This window comes from Perna viridis, chromosome 2 (assembly GCF_037379345.1).
Source record: "Perna viridis isolate PV_CMFRI_1.1 ecotype Kerala chromosome 2, ASM3737934v1, whole genome shotgun sequence".
Classification (NCBI taxonomy): Eukaryota; Metazoa; Mollusca; class Bivalvia; order Mytilida; family Mytilidae; genus Perna; species Perna viridis.
In genome coordinates, this window is record NC_142446.1 from 8,205,068 (window position 1) to 8,219,021 (window position 13,954).

The 13,954-nt window shown below is 32.1% G+C and overlaps 1 protein-coding gene across 8 annotated transcripts in view; it reads right to left on the bottom strand.

Annotated features, from left to right (window-relative positions):
• Window positions 1-762: 762 nt before the first annotated feature.
• Window positions 763-13,954, bottom strand: part of LOC148623523 (neuroendocrine convertase 2-like) — a 60,764-nt gene continuing 47,572 nt past the window's right edge. For 2 of the 8 annotated variants that reach the window (XM_088565384.1, XM_088565378.1), the window contains 2 exons: window positions 8,565-8,733; window positions 763-7,342 (listed from right to left, as the gene is read on the bottom strand). In XM_088565384.1, the coding sequence (XP_088421510.1) occupies window positions 7,294-7,342; window positions 8,565-8,733 (218 nt within the window). In that variant the 3' untranslated portion in view covers window positions 763-7,293. Of the gene's footprint in view, window positions 7,343-8,537; window positions 8,734-13,954 lie in introns of all 8 variants that reach the window. The other 6 variants (XR_015919457.1, XM_088565380.1, XM_088565383.1 and 3 more) reach the window with 6 other exon arrangements.

A 13,954-nucleotide genomic window follows, 5' to 3' on the forward strand; every position in this document is an offset into this window, starting at 1 on the left:
GGGTATGAAAATTGAAAAAAAATCATTATGGATTATTTTTTTGAAAAACGGTGAAAGTTTTTTCTTGATGGTTTGATGATGCATGGAGGATGCTAGCCAAAATAATAGCATCTATACTATACACGTGTTGACAAACTGGAGTGGAAGAAATTAACTTTCTCTTTATCTTGGCCTTAAATCCTACCTGTCTACACCAGTCTGTGATTACCAATATCCAAAATAATGACAAGTCTGTATAATGATGATGTAGGTTCAGAAACTGGAGTACAAAACTTGTTTTGAAAGGATAGTGCAATAAAGTGAGAGGTTATAATTGAGTATAGTGCGAATGTGATTAGGTCCAAGGGGTGTTTGGTTGACATGAAGAATACCATTTATCGAGACATCATTCTTCTTTGGCGATGTGTAGTGACAAAAGATACCTTGTCCGTTTTAGATTGCCGTCGAATAAATTCTTTGCCTTTTCGTTATTTTGATTTTTAAAATTTTCTATTCTTCTGATGATGTCATTACATACGTAAGATATAGCAGTACCTAGTCGAGGTATCCAGTATTCCTCTCTGTCCCTAAGGGAGTTTTTATTTACTAAGGACAAGGCTGTTCTTTGGGTGGTATATTTTTTTTCTAGAATATAAACTTTCAAAGAGAGGATTCAATGATCTTGTTGATTGAAAGATTGCAAGAATCCAGGGTTAAAAAAGCGTTATTTACTCATTATTGGAATATGAAAAGGCTATATTTTTTTTTAAAAAGGCAAACAAATTCATGCTTAAACTTTTATTTGAAACAAAAGTACAATTTACTGGTAAAACTAGTGATAAATATCCTTTTTTTCATTTTGACATATTTGGGACATAAGCAGAGAAAATGAGCATCTATGCTAGACTACAGGTTTGACACATTGTCTTGATTATAAATGCTTGAAAAGCATGATCTGCAGTTTCTGAATGCTATAAACATTCATTTTTGTTCATACCGAGGCAAATTTTAGTGGCCTTGATGTATGTTAAGTATTCATTAATGCTCAAAATGTCTTTTTTTACAGTTCATGTTGAGGTAATTATTTTTTGCAGGAGTAGGGTGGCAATTTTTCACCTAAATGGACGATAACATTCATTACTTCGGCTCAATTGAAAGGAGGGAAACTACATATAAAGTACTTTAACATGTGCAAGCTTGTTTGAATTAAAAAAAAATATAAGATCTGTTTGGAATAAGAAGTACTACTATCTGAATTTCATCAGATATGTTTAAACATTGTTACTTCAGTTATTAATGTCCAAATATTTGTTTAAACAATCTGTTATGTATTAGCATTTTGTTGATACCGAGACCGGTTTTCTAAAGGAATGTTAACATTTCTAATATTCTTGGAAAATTGTTGCATCAGCATTAGTCTTTTTTGGTTTTGGTTTCATTAGGTCATTAATTAAATTATCTATTCACTGATGCCATATTTGAAACGTTGTCGCCGAGCATTTGCTTGAAGAGTCGAATTTATGCAACTTTTTATGAAAAAAGAAGAAAATTCCTATATTAATTTTTTTTGAAAAATGCTGATTGAAAATCGGCATGAGTTATCGAAAGCAAAACAAAAGTATTAATTGTAATATTACTGGACAGGACATACTTAATAAGCCCTTATTATTACTTAAGCATAAATAATATACGGGTTTGACATTATTTTTCGAGACTTTTCAGTAGGGTAGGTCTCGGTTTCACCATATCTGTTCCCTTTTCTACATACAGGTAGTTTGCATTCAAGTAAAAAATCGCAAGTGTGCCAGAAATTTCCTGATACCATTGGAAATCTGAGAAATTTGGCTACATGTTGAACATATTATTGACGTCCTGTTGGAAATTACATTCACTCTTATGAGGATGACTTTATTACTGATCTGATTCGAAAGAAAGAATGTCGTTTAGCTAGATCCTTTAATCTCAGTTTCCGCTATACAGATGACGTATTATCTTTAAACAAACATAATTTCGGAGGTTTGATACATAGCATCTACCCCAAAGAACTTGAGATAATGGATACTTAAAAACTGTGAAGCCAGTCTCGTTGACAATTTACAGTACAGTTAGAGATCGATAGTAAAGGAAAACTATTGACCAAACTTTACGACAAACGTAATGACTTTTCATTCGGAATTGTCAACTTTCCTTTCATCTGTGACATTCCTTCAGCACCTGCGTATGGAGTTTTAATATCACAACTCATACGTTATGCCAGAGCTTGCCGTAACTACGCAGACTTTTTGTATCGCGCTAGACTTCTTACAATTAGGCTTCTAGAACAGGGTATGTTGCAACAAGATTGAAGTCATCACTACAGAAATTTTATGGTCGTCATCATGAACTCGTGAATCGTTACGGTGTATCGTTCTGTCCCATAAAAAACTGATTTATTAAACGTGTCCTCTTTCGTCTACCCTGGACTTGACCTACTCGGCAGGTGTTTCTAGAAATGCAGAGGACACTTACCCTACCGGTGCATCTCACCTGGTCCAGTTTTTAGTGCAAAATAATACATACAAAATAATACATACAAAGTAATAAAAGTAAATGAGCAACTCGGACTCCACTCAAAACTCAGATCATGGACCAGGTGCACCGGTAGGGTGAAACATGTCAATCAGTTTTAAGCTATTGAATTTGTAACAGAAGATGTAGTGTCAATAAACAAAATAGATTAACGAATACGAGCTATTTATCATTCTTTTCTTATCAAAGCCACTAGACTATAAGTAATATCTACTAAAGGCGATTGCATCATATACTTCTAAACATCATGACATCATCGACAAAGGCTGGAATTATAAATACAACAAATAACCTTATTATGACATCATCAACAAAGGTTGGAATCAGAAATATACATTTAACAATAATACAACAAATAATCCCTTTAACAACTTAATATAACAAAATGCTTCGCGCGAGGCACAGCTTAATACGACCACGTAGATCGAACCATGAATAGTTGAGGTTAGTGTGATCTTCCAATTCTAACTTGATACAGCTCTGAATTTATTTTGGCGTTAAATATAGTACAGGATACGAGTTTAACCAGAATCAAAGTGGCCACTTATTGATCGCTTATTTATAAATGTTCTAGCCACAACCTTTTAAACCTAGCCTTCCTTTTAGTGATGATGCACCCTGTAGTACAATGTCAAAATGAACTATTTACTCAAATTAGTATCCTAACATCATGGAAATGCTTATTTTTGGCCCGTATTCCCTTAATGATACAAGTCATGAAGCCCAAAATCAAACCAAGTATTCTTTTTGTGGTTTGGCACATTATGCTTCAATTTAAAGTTATTGTTTGTAGACGAAACGTCTACAAGCGACGACGTCGGTAGATACGACGAGAGCATGATTGTATGATTCGACCGCATTTTTTTGCGATTGTATAAACATTATAAAAATATTCAATGTTCCTTGGTACAATATGGAATTCTTGTAGACTTTAAATAATTCTTTTTAATAAAATAAAAATAAAATCACGTCTCTTCAGTTACTCAAGTTGTTTAATCCAGCAATCCTTGTCTTGAAATACCAGATACATGTTTAATTACATAAACTAGTTTTACAAGACATTTGTAGCATCATCAGCCTAAAAAAGCCAAAAAGGGGGTCTTAAGAAAAATAAACAGCTGCGATAAGAGCGCAAGATACGCCCGTCCGTAATAGCTGATGGTATAAATTTTAGAAAACCATAACCTGATTTCTGATTACCAAAAAATTAGTCTGTATATATAGTGAGCAAAGTTTTTTCTTCAGTTATTCAAAAAGTATAAATGATCCTACAACTGTTTGACATGATGAAAGTATACAATAGCATTTAAAAGGGATTCTTTGTTTTTGAACTAGATAAAACTATAATAAACTAATAAACTACAGAATTGAAAACTGGACAAATAATTTCATTATGTAATAATATTATTATGAGGTAAGACCTACAGTTAATAGTACAATTCCTTCTATTGTAAGGAAGTCCATATTGCCTTGTGGTCAGAATAATAAGTTCCTAGGATACCACTCTGATAATTGTCAGCATTCATAAAAATCAAATCTATTGTAGAATTGAAGTCGTTTGTAGGTCCCAATATAATACAGCTTTTCAAAACTGTAAGTAAGCAGCAATCTTATGTCGTGGTAATTACATCAGATTGGACGACAATATAGATTTTTAAGTGAATAAAGTTCAGTAACTCTGGAACGACAAATAAATAATTCTTCAAAATCGAAAGGAGGCGTTCTTCCATGAATATTAATATTAAGCTAAAATTTCATTTGAATCCGTAAAGGCGAATTTGAGTGATGGACGGAAGAACCAATGGACGGACGGACAATGGTATACCATTATACAACCATAATCTAGCATGTCCATAAAACTGTATGCAAAATTTCAAGAATAGTATCTGTACAGCTGAGTTATTACATCAGATTTGACAATAATATAAATCTTTTAGTCAATAAAGTTCCGTAACTCTGGAACGACAAATACAAAATTCTTCAAAATCGAAAGGGAGCTTTCTTCCGTTAATATTGTGCTAAAATTTCATCTGAATCCGTAAAAGCGAATTTGAGTTATCGCGCGACGTGTGGACGGACGGACAACGGTATACCATAATACGTCCCATCTTTATAGACGGGCGTATAAAAATTGTCAAATTTCTTTCCGAAGTATAAAGGTAACAACTCTTGTTATGAGTTTACAAGGTCTATCTTGTATTCCATTGACATACATTTCATGAATGACGATGATGACAACGGGCAAAGGCAACAGTGCCACACCATTATATTATCACAATTTTCCCCGGCTGTTAAACAAAAAAAAGGCTTTTTAGATTAATGTATATCAAATGTATCTGAAAATATCCGAAACATAATTTCCTAATTACATGTATATTGTTTAAAGACAGATAATTCAAGGAAGGTTTGTTTGTTTGTTGGGGTTTAACGTCCGAGCAGCAATATTTCAGCTATATTCAGACGACTATTCAAGGAAGGAAAGATCCATCACAAATATTCTTTTTAGTAAAAAAAAATAATTGAAAAGAGACGCAAGATAATACACGAGGGGAAATACATATCCATGCCACATACACAATAAACTATGTTGTTTGTTCTCACAGAAAATGATAGTGCTACAAGTCAATTAAAAGATTTATTGACTTTTCTTTAACCTATTCCTAGAACTGTATGTTATTGACAAACTATGAAATGCAAATACGCTCGTATTTATGTTATATAAAAAAGAGAAAAATACAAAATAGTACAATTATGTTTTGATGAACACACTTGCAGTCTTGATGACAGGGAAACAACACGCGTAAGGATGATAAATATAAAAAATCGCACTACTACATTAGATACAAGCTATGTTGAAGCAGCATTCATCTATCAATCTATCTATCTGTTTATTTATATACTTAATAAAATACATGATAAAACCACAAACTATGTGTAACTTAAAGTAGGTCTTTAAAATATTGAGAAATCATTGGAAGCAATTTCTACATGGAGATTTGTTCCATTTCTACAATTACACAATCCATATGTATACATTTATATACAAATAAGTGTAGGAAACGGAAAGTACAGTATTTCTAGTATGTGATACACATATAAAGACATATAACAAAATGTTTCACATGTCTTCTTATGAAAGTGACTAGACAATTCAGACTTGGTTCAGAATTAGGCAATACATTAATTATAAATTATTATTTTCAAAAACATAGTTACATGATACAGCTCTATTTCATTCCCATTTAATGTTTGATACAGAGTAAGAAATTGACCATACTTTTTGGACCCTTCATAATTACATAATTCACAACCACCCAAAATCAATCCTCTCCTTCCTTTGCAAGTATGGCACTTCAAGGTACAATTTCAAAGAGATCCATGCACTTTTGTCACATTATGGTCCAGATTTCATTAAAATGTTTGATTAATTTTGGTCCAAAATTCCTACGTGATTAAGTAACAATGCCCTACATCAATCCTAGACTTCCTTCTATGGTATGGCACCTTGTGGCATATTTTGATGAATATCAAAATACTTATATTCTATATTCAAGTTATTATCTGCAGAGGCTGAACAATAATTACAAGGACAAAGATGACTACATAGTACCATTAAACAACTGCATATTTTTTGTAAAGATCTTAATACACAGTTAGACTCGGCATATTCATGTAACTAATATAACTAATATATATATATATAGACTATTCAGTAAACCCCATTGAAATTAAGCAGTTTATTTAATGTTTCATACGTTAAAATGCTTCGTTTGAGTCTCATTTTACCCCGAAATACTAAATGACTGAGTCAAAATGCCTGAAAATATTCTCTACCTCTTTTTCATGGTATGGAATCTTGGAATTTTATAAGATCCATTCATTTAAACTGAAGTAATTGTCTCAAAATCAAGGTGCTTTCAGCCAAAGGTACATGCAATGTCGTGCAAAGACCCCCACTCAACTGTCAAACCTGACACGGGAGACAAGTCAAAGCAACAAACCAACTATCTAAGCATTCCCTTAAATGGAAGCAGACAAATCTGTTGCAAAAATTTCCCTTATTAATCGCATAAAATACTGTTTTGTAAATCGGTAAACAGAAGTAGGTGAGTGTAGAAACTTGAAAAGGGAGACATGTAGAACACATGCAAAAGCAATATACCAAATATCAAAGCATTTTCGTTAATAGAAATTTGTTACTAAAATTTTCACTATGCATCAACTAAATAATTACGAACTTGTACGATCACAAAGTGCATACGGTAATCAGGAAGTAAAATTAGTGAGGAACCTTAAATTATTCATCATGCATAGGCAATGTACCCAATATCAATTCATTCCCTCCTATAGAAGCTGAGATATCCATTACAGAGTACAAAGGAAGAACTGACGGACCTACGGATGGGTGGACTAATTAGGTGATTGCAATATAGCTCCACTCAAACGAGAGGGAGCATAATAAAAACACCAATGACTTCACAGTTACATTATACAACTGAAAAAAAATGATGGCGTATAACAAAACAATCAGATGCTTAAAAGTACCACAATAATAAATTGGCATGGCCAAGATGCCTATCACTGAAGATTGCATGCAGAAATATATAATAAGCAAATGAAACAGCTGAATACCAAATATGTAAAAATATGAAACCTCACCAGACATTTAAACACCCCTGAAATATAAAAAAACATTCAGTGTATATATTTCATTGTGAATCACTCTAAATATCAATACATATCATGTCAGGTTTTAAGTGGCATTCCGTGGTCTCCCTCTAAATTTACTTCTGACCTAAAATAAAAATATATCTATTTGTGTTCATCCTAGCTACATGATACATAACATTTCATATTATTTATCTCCCTTGGTGTACGTAAGGCAATAGTTTGGTTAAAATTAAGATTTCCGACCTCCACATTTATGAAAATGTGTCTAAAAATAGAGTCTTGAAAAATATTAAACATATATCAACTATAAAAAATTCATTATTTTATAAAATTAAAACAGCTGAAAATTAAAAACCAGGAAAAGTAATAAATTAACATCAAATTAAGATCACAAAAAAAAAATTCAAAATATTCGTATTCTGTACACTGACATTCTCCCTACATAACATACATTTATAGTGACACTGTAATCATTTAAGCAACAGTAAATAAAATGCTCTGAGGGGTTTGCTTGATACAACTGCAAACTGTCAGTGCAAAACTGGACACAAAATAAGTTTGATACCGCTTTGAATTTAGACTGTGATTGAATGTTTGACAAAGCATATTTGTTTTTGACCAGAAAAAAGGTTAAAAAAGAACACATTATGGTACATGCATGTGCTGTCATACTTAGTACACCCCTATTTGTACGGACCCTTCTAAATTAATCAACATATCACATTTGAAATCAAACCGTCCAGTGGAACCAGAGATTTTTTTTAACATAAATTTTCTCTATCGTTAACAGCGAAGTCACACAAAACAAGAAGTTAATATCAGGCAGCAACCAAAATTGCTGACAATGTTTGCCCTATCTATACAAAGCAACATAACAAATTTGATAGCAATCTGTGAGTCAAATTAGAGGTCACTGTATATGATTTGTATTACTTTTGGAGTAAGAATTAAAAAAAAAATACTATTTTCTATCAACACTTTTTAATGATGATACAAAACATTAAGTTGCATGCGTTGTTGTTGCGCTAAGCATACTGCCACTCGTATAGGAATTTGATATTGGACAGCTACCAAAATTTATTACAATGTATATATGAAGCTGCAAACAAAATTTGAAATAAATCCATTCATTGGGAGCAAAGATGATTGCGACGAAATTTGGATCAACAGACGGACAGACAAAGTTATTCCAATATACCACCCACTCTTTGAGTAGGGGTATAATAAAGGAGTTTATTTAGATGTTTTTCATTACTATTACAATATTTTGTATTTCAAAAGTCTTTATCATATTCAACATAGATAAATTAGTGACATACATGTGTTTCTCTCTGTTTATTATTTACCATTGGCGTTTGCTGTCTCTCTTTTTATACCACACCACAAAGACAATAATACCGGACACAACTAATACCAACACAATGACTGGAACAATAACTTTCACAATTAGGAACTCATCTTGAACTTCAGTGTCATCAGTAACATTAGGCTTTGGAGTTACGAACTGGCTGGAATCTATATTAAAAGAATACAAATGCCTATATAATGCAGTGTAGCACGCATGATAGCAATAATACTGATAATTATTTCATACTGTAACCAGTTTAACTCTTTACCGTTTAATGTCCTTCTAACGGGACATACGCATATTTTTGGTATTATTGATAGCTAAATTGTGCAGCTGATGGGTCAAAACATCACTTAGAACTGAAAACTAGGGCATAAACGAAAGCTGATACTTTACTTTATTTATGACGAAAGACAGGAAAGTGATTAACACACTAGCGATACAAACAGTGGAGACATTTTTCCCCATACTGATCAATTAATTCTGTTAATTACATTTCTAATTATAATACATCACCTGACCCATAGATGACACTGATGAAAAAAGTAGGCATTGTCCAAGTTAGCCGAGGCTTGTTTTTTTTACGTAAATGTACTATATTATCTAGTTAAAATGCTTTCTAATTAAAATGCTTAAACTGTCTAACAATTACATATCTTCTGTTAAAATGTGTATAAAACATCAGTCAAACCAATGGCAGTCCAAGGTATCAGGTGCCTTTGTCTTATTTATAGATGTCAATCAAGCCTATCTTAAATACGTGCATGTTTTACTATGTACATGGTTATAGCTCGGAGCTAGAGAAAAAGTCAAATATCTTTAGTCGAAACGTATACAAGTTGAATATCAGTCCTGGTCAATACTCTATAAAATGACACTCTGGTACCCTAAATGCCATCATACGGTGACTTTTACATCTGGTTTCTACTCAACAGTTACAAAACCAGACTCTTAATAAAAATAAAACTGAAGCTTCAAATAAAATTTTAGAACTTTCCCATGTATTTTAAATTCAAATAAAATCATTCCAAATCAAAGTGCAGTTAACATTTTAGACTTTCCTTGTGAAAATAGTAGTATACACAGTGTATTCGATGACTATATGATATAAATAATCATAAATTAACATGCCCTATATAATTTGGAATTGTTTTTATTTAATATTTGAACTGAATGTTAATATATGATACTGATTTCAGATTGAGATTTTGATATATGGTAAAACAATAACTAACTTCCTACACTGTAATCAAATAAAACCAATTTAAGAAAATAATTTCAAGATGCACATAAGATTTTCCAAAACATACTTTTTATCAATTTGAATTTTCCTGTCAATTTTACTTGGGTTAGAATTACTGCTCTTCACTTCCTGTTTATTAATCAAATGATGAAGAATTTAACTAACGAGCTTAACATATTTAATTTTTCTTGACTCATTCTGCTAAAGCTTAATTTCCCAAATGTAAGGTGCGTACTCAACACCGTTCAAGGCCAAATAGTAGTTCCTCAAACCTACAATTTATTAGAATACTTGATCTTAACTTTATCTGCAGCAATCATATAATATTATTAAGACAATATGTTGCCTGAAACATATTTACATTTTGAAAAAAGAGTTATTCATTGATATAAACGAAATTACATATGGACTATATTTTTGTGTAAAGTACAGAAACAGAAGTAAGTTCCTTTGATGAACTGGTGACATAAGGTATTTTGATCCTTAAGAATCCATCAAAAGGTTGCTTAAAAACACAAATGTGATGTGGAACCAAGCCAATAAAGAGCTTTATCAAAAGCACAGAGAAAAAGATCATCTCGATACTATATTCATGAGAACTAAGTTACAGTGTCTCCCAATAAAACATGCATTTAATACATCAATCCAAATACATGATATGAAAGGTATGGGTCTGACATGTTAGCCCATTACGTAAATAACTTCCTGTAAAGAAAAAATATTGCTTCTCAAAGCACAGTTTTATATGATCGCAGATTTTGAATAAGATGTGATATGGTACGAGAACACAATTAATTCCCCTTGGTTTTTCCTTGTAGTATACGAATGTAGTTCCAACTTTGATAGTGGGTACCTTCCTCATTTTTTGATATATTTTCTGGAAAATTATTTTCTAAAGTTGTGGTTTGGTACATTGAAAGACGTTTAAAAATTTAGGACTTTTAACTTTTATTATGTCTTCCCCATCTCCAGGTCATATACACCAATTGAAGATAACGAGGTTGAATTATTCCTATTATATATATATTACATTTTAGGATGTGACATCATTTTGGTCCCATTTCCATAAACTGACAATGCTAAATGCTATTTAAACTCTAGTAAATATTCCAAAAACAGAATTTCATAAGAGACCAATTAAAACTAGAGGAGGCTCTTAAGTATAAACAGCCTGAATTGCTCAGCTGGCTTGATAAGCAACATTCTATCTTTTGTAAAAGCAAGTGTTTTTTCTTGGATAAAAATTCCTAAAGCTCATATTTAAGAAACAATTAAATCAATTTTCATCGTATTCTGTCAAATAATTTCTGTTGAGAAAATACATTAAAAAAGAATTTTTTTTTAACCTAACGATTTTGGAGATATATGCGAAAAACCATTGTCTGATCGCTAAGTTCTATTTTTAGTAATGCTAACTATGCTTTTTGACGGACTAAAAATCACTAAGTAATATTCAAACCAATTTGGTTCTAATTGGTCTAGCAGTATCAAGGAAGATTTTTGTACGGTAACAACATTATAAATAGCGAAAAACGTTGAAAAAGAGCAATAGTTCCCAACATGGCTCAGCAGATTTACACAAAAATTTAACTACAGATAGATCTCATCGTGCTGAACCTGTCAGAATCTTGAGAAACCTAACAGTTTTGAAAATATATGCAAAAAACTTCTGTCTGACCCCTTTGTTCCATTTTTTGTGACAGCAGCCTTGTTTTTGATGGATCCAACGTTATATGCATAATACCATAAGGAACATTCATACAAAATTTGGTTCTAATTGATCCCGTAGTTTCAGAGGAGATGAGTTTTGAAAAATTGTTAACAACGACTGACGGCAACACTAAAAATTAATCCCAGCAATTTTATAGTGGCATGGTGCTTTGTAATGCAATTTAAAAAGGGTAAATTCACTTATAGTCAAATTCATGTCCCGACACCACAAAAAAATGCTTGTTTTAGCCCCTAATCCCTTAACGGTTAGAGGCAGACCTCTAAAATCAATCCGAGCATTTCCTTTTGTGGTATGACACATTGTGGTACAATATAAAAGAGATCCATTCACATTTATGAAAGTAATTGTCAGGACATCATGAAATTCTTGTTTCTGGTCAATTATTTGGCTCTTACTCCTAAATGGTTTCGGTAAAAAATCGTAATATAAATCCCAGCCTTCTTTTTGTATGACACCTTGTGCTACAATTTCAAAGAAATCCAGTCTCATTTATTCAAGTCATTGTCCTGCACTTTGTGGTATAATGTCATTAATATCTCAAGTTATTGAACGTCATTGAAGTGTCTACAGATACCACTATACGACCCATTGTATAAAAACCTTCAAGTTGGATTATCATTAAATAGCATTGTGACGTCATATCTGACGATCAATTTCACACTTACCACTTTTTGTAAAATAAACGCCATGCCTAATCTTTCTATGAAATTTCATCAGAATTCCTTGAGGAATTTAAGAAGATTCATGCTTACAGTAAATGTGGACAGATGAACTGGCGGACAGACAGGCCGAAAGATGTAACGATTCATAAATACCACCCCAAACTTTGTTGAAAATTGAAAAGGGAACATGCGAAAATGAAAACAAATTATTTATCAAAGTCTCATGATAATGGGTGAACTCTGTTCATTTAAGGGAATAGTGTGGACACACTTAAGCTTAGGGACTAACATTTCATTATTGACACCACAGACAACTAGCACATTAACCTCCATCTAAATCGGGCCAAAAATTTTTAAAAAGTTAACTCTTTTAGGCGTGTCCCCCTTTGACCCCTTTTAACTAAAAAACCCATAAGAATTATCTGAATTGTGAAGTCAGATATTTTCGTAACAATTTAATTTTTTTTTTATTTTTTCATAATTAAACAAATATTTTAACCCTTTTACTCAACGATTCAATAAATGTCCATTATACCAAAATTTCAAAAGGAACACCTTGACATCAGAATCATCATAATCAGATTAACAATAAACTTTTTTCTATCAATACTGATGATAAAAGCCATTCACCCTGTAAGTTCGTTATTTTCAAAGGGTGGATCAAAAACCTTCAAAAACAATAGGGTCCTTGCCATGTCCCTAGGAAAAATTTAAAATTTAAGAAAATAAAAAAAAATAAATAGTAACCGTAGAAAAGCTTATAACAACACAGACGACTATGACAACAACAGGATGATGTCTTTTTTGGACAGAAAATTTTGTTTTCCGCCGGATTAAATACTATCAAATCACCCATTTTTATGAATAACGTCCCATAACTCTTAAATCATAAAACCTGAAATTTAAATTAAGTAGAAAGTGAGCTTTAATGAACATAAATAAACAATTCACCAAAATTTTATTCACATTACTACAGGGATTTTATGAGTTGACTCAAAATTAAGAAATTGAACATTATAAATATCGAAAGGGAGGTAACATCAATAGAAAGAAACAATTCACCAAAGTTTTACAAAAATTGGTGTCAGGGTTTTTGAATTATTGCATGTGCAAAGTGTGAACGATGGATGAATGGACAGAGCGAAACTGGTATAATATAATATGTCTAGTCTCACAATTTGTCCCCCTCCACCACAAGAAAAGTTGAAGTGAAAGGTCCCATAACTCCTATAAAATTTGTCGAATCAAAATGGTAGCGCAATATGATCAACTGTAAATGGTGACTAATAATCGTACAAATTTGAACAAAATCTGTCAAGCAATTAGTAAAAGTTAAAAAAAGTCGCATAACTCCTGTAAAATGTGTTGAATCAAAATGGCGGCGCAATATCAACTACACACGTTTATAAACATTTCTACAAAATCTGAACAATATATGTTAAGCAGTTCCTGAGAAGTTTCGTCCACAAGTGTTACCAAATAGCCAAACGGATGGTTGCCCAGACAGCGGTATTTCTATGTTCCCTTCCACGTTTCAACGGGGAACAAAAAGACAGGCATATAAAAACAGGCCCTAGTCAAAATATCTAAATGCATGGTAACATTTTAGCATTGCTAGATTTAAAATCCAACAGTCCTAGATTCTGGAAATAAAAAAAAGCTAGAATTCAATTGAAGTTGAAATCAAACATAGTTATAATCTGGACACCAACTTGGCCAACTTTAAATGGGAAAATCTAAAACTTAGGTAG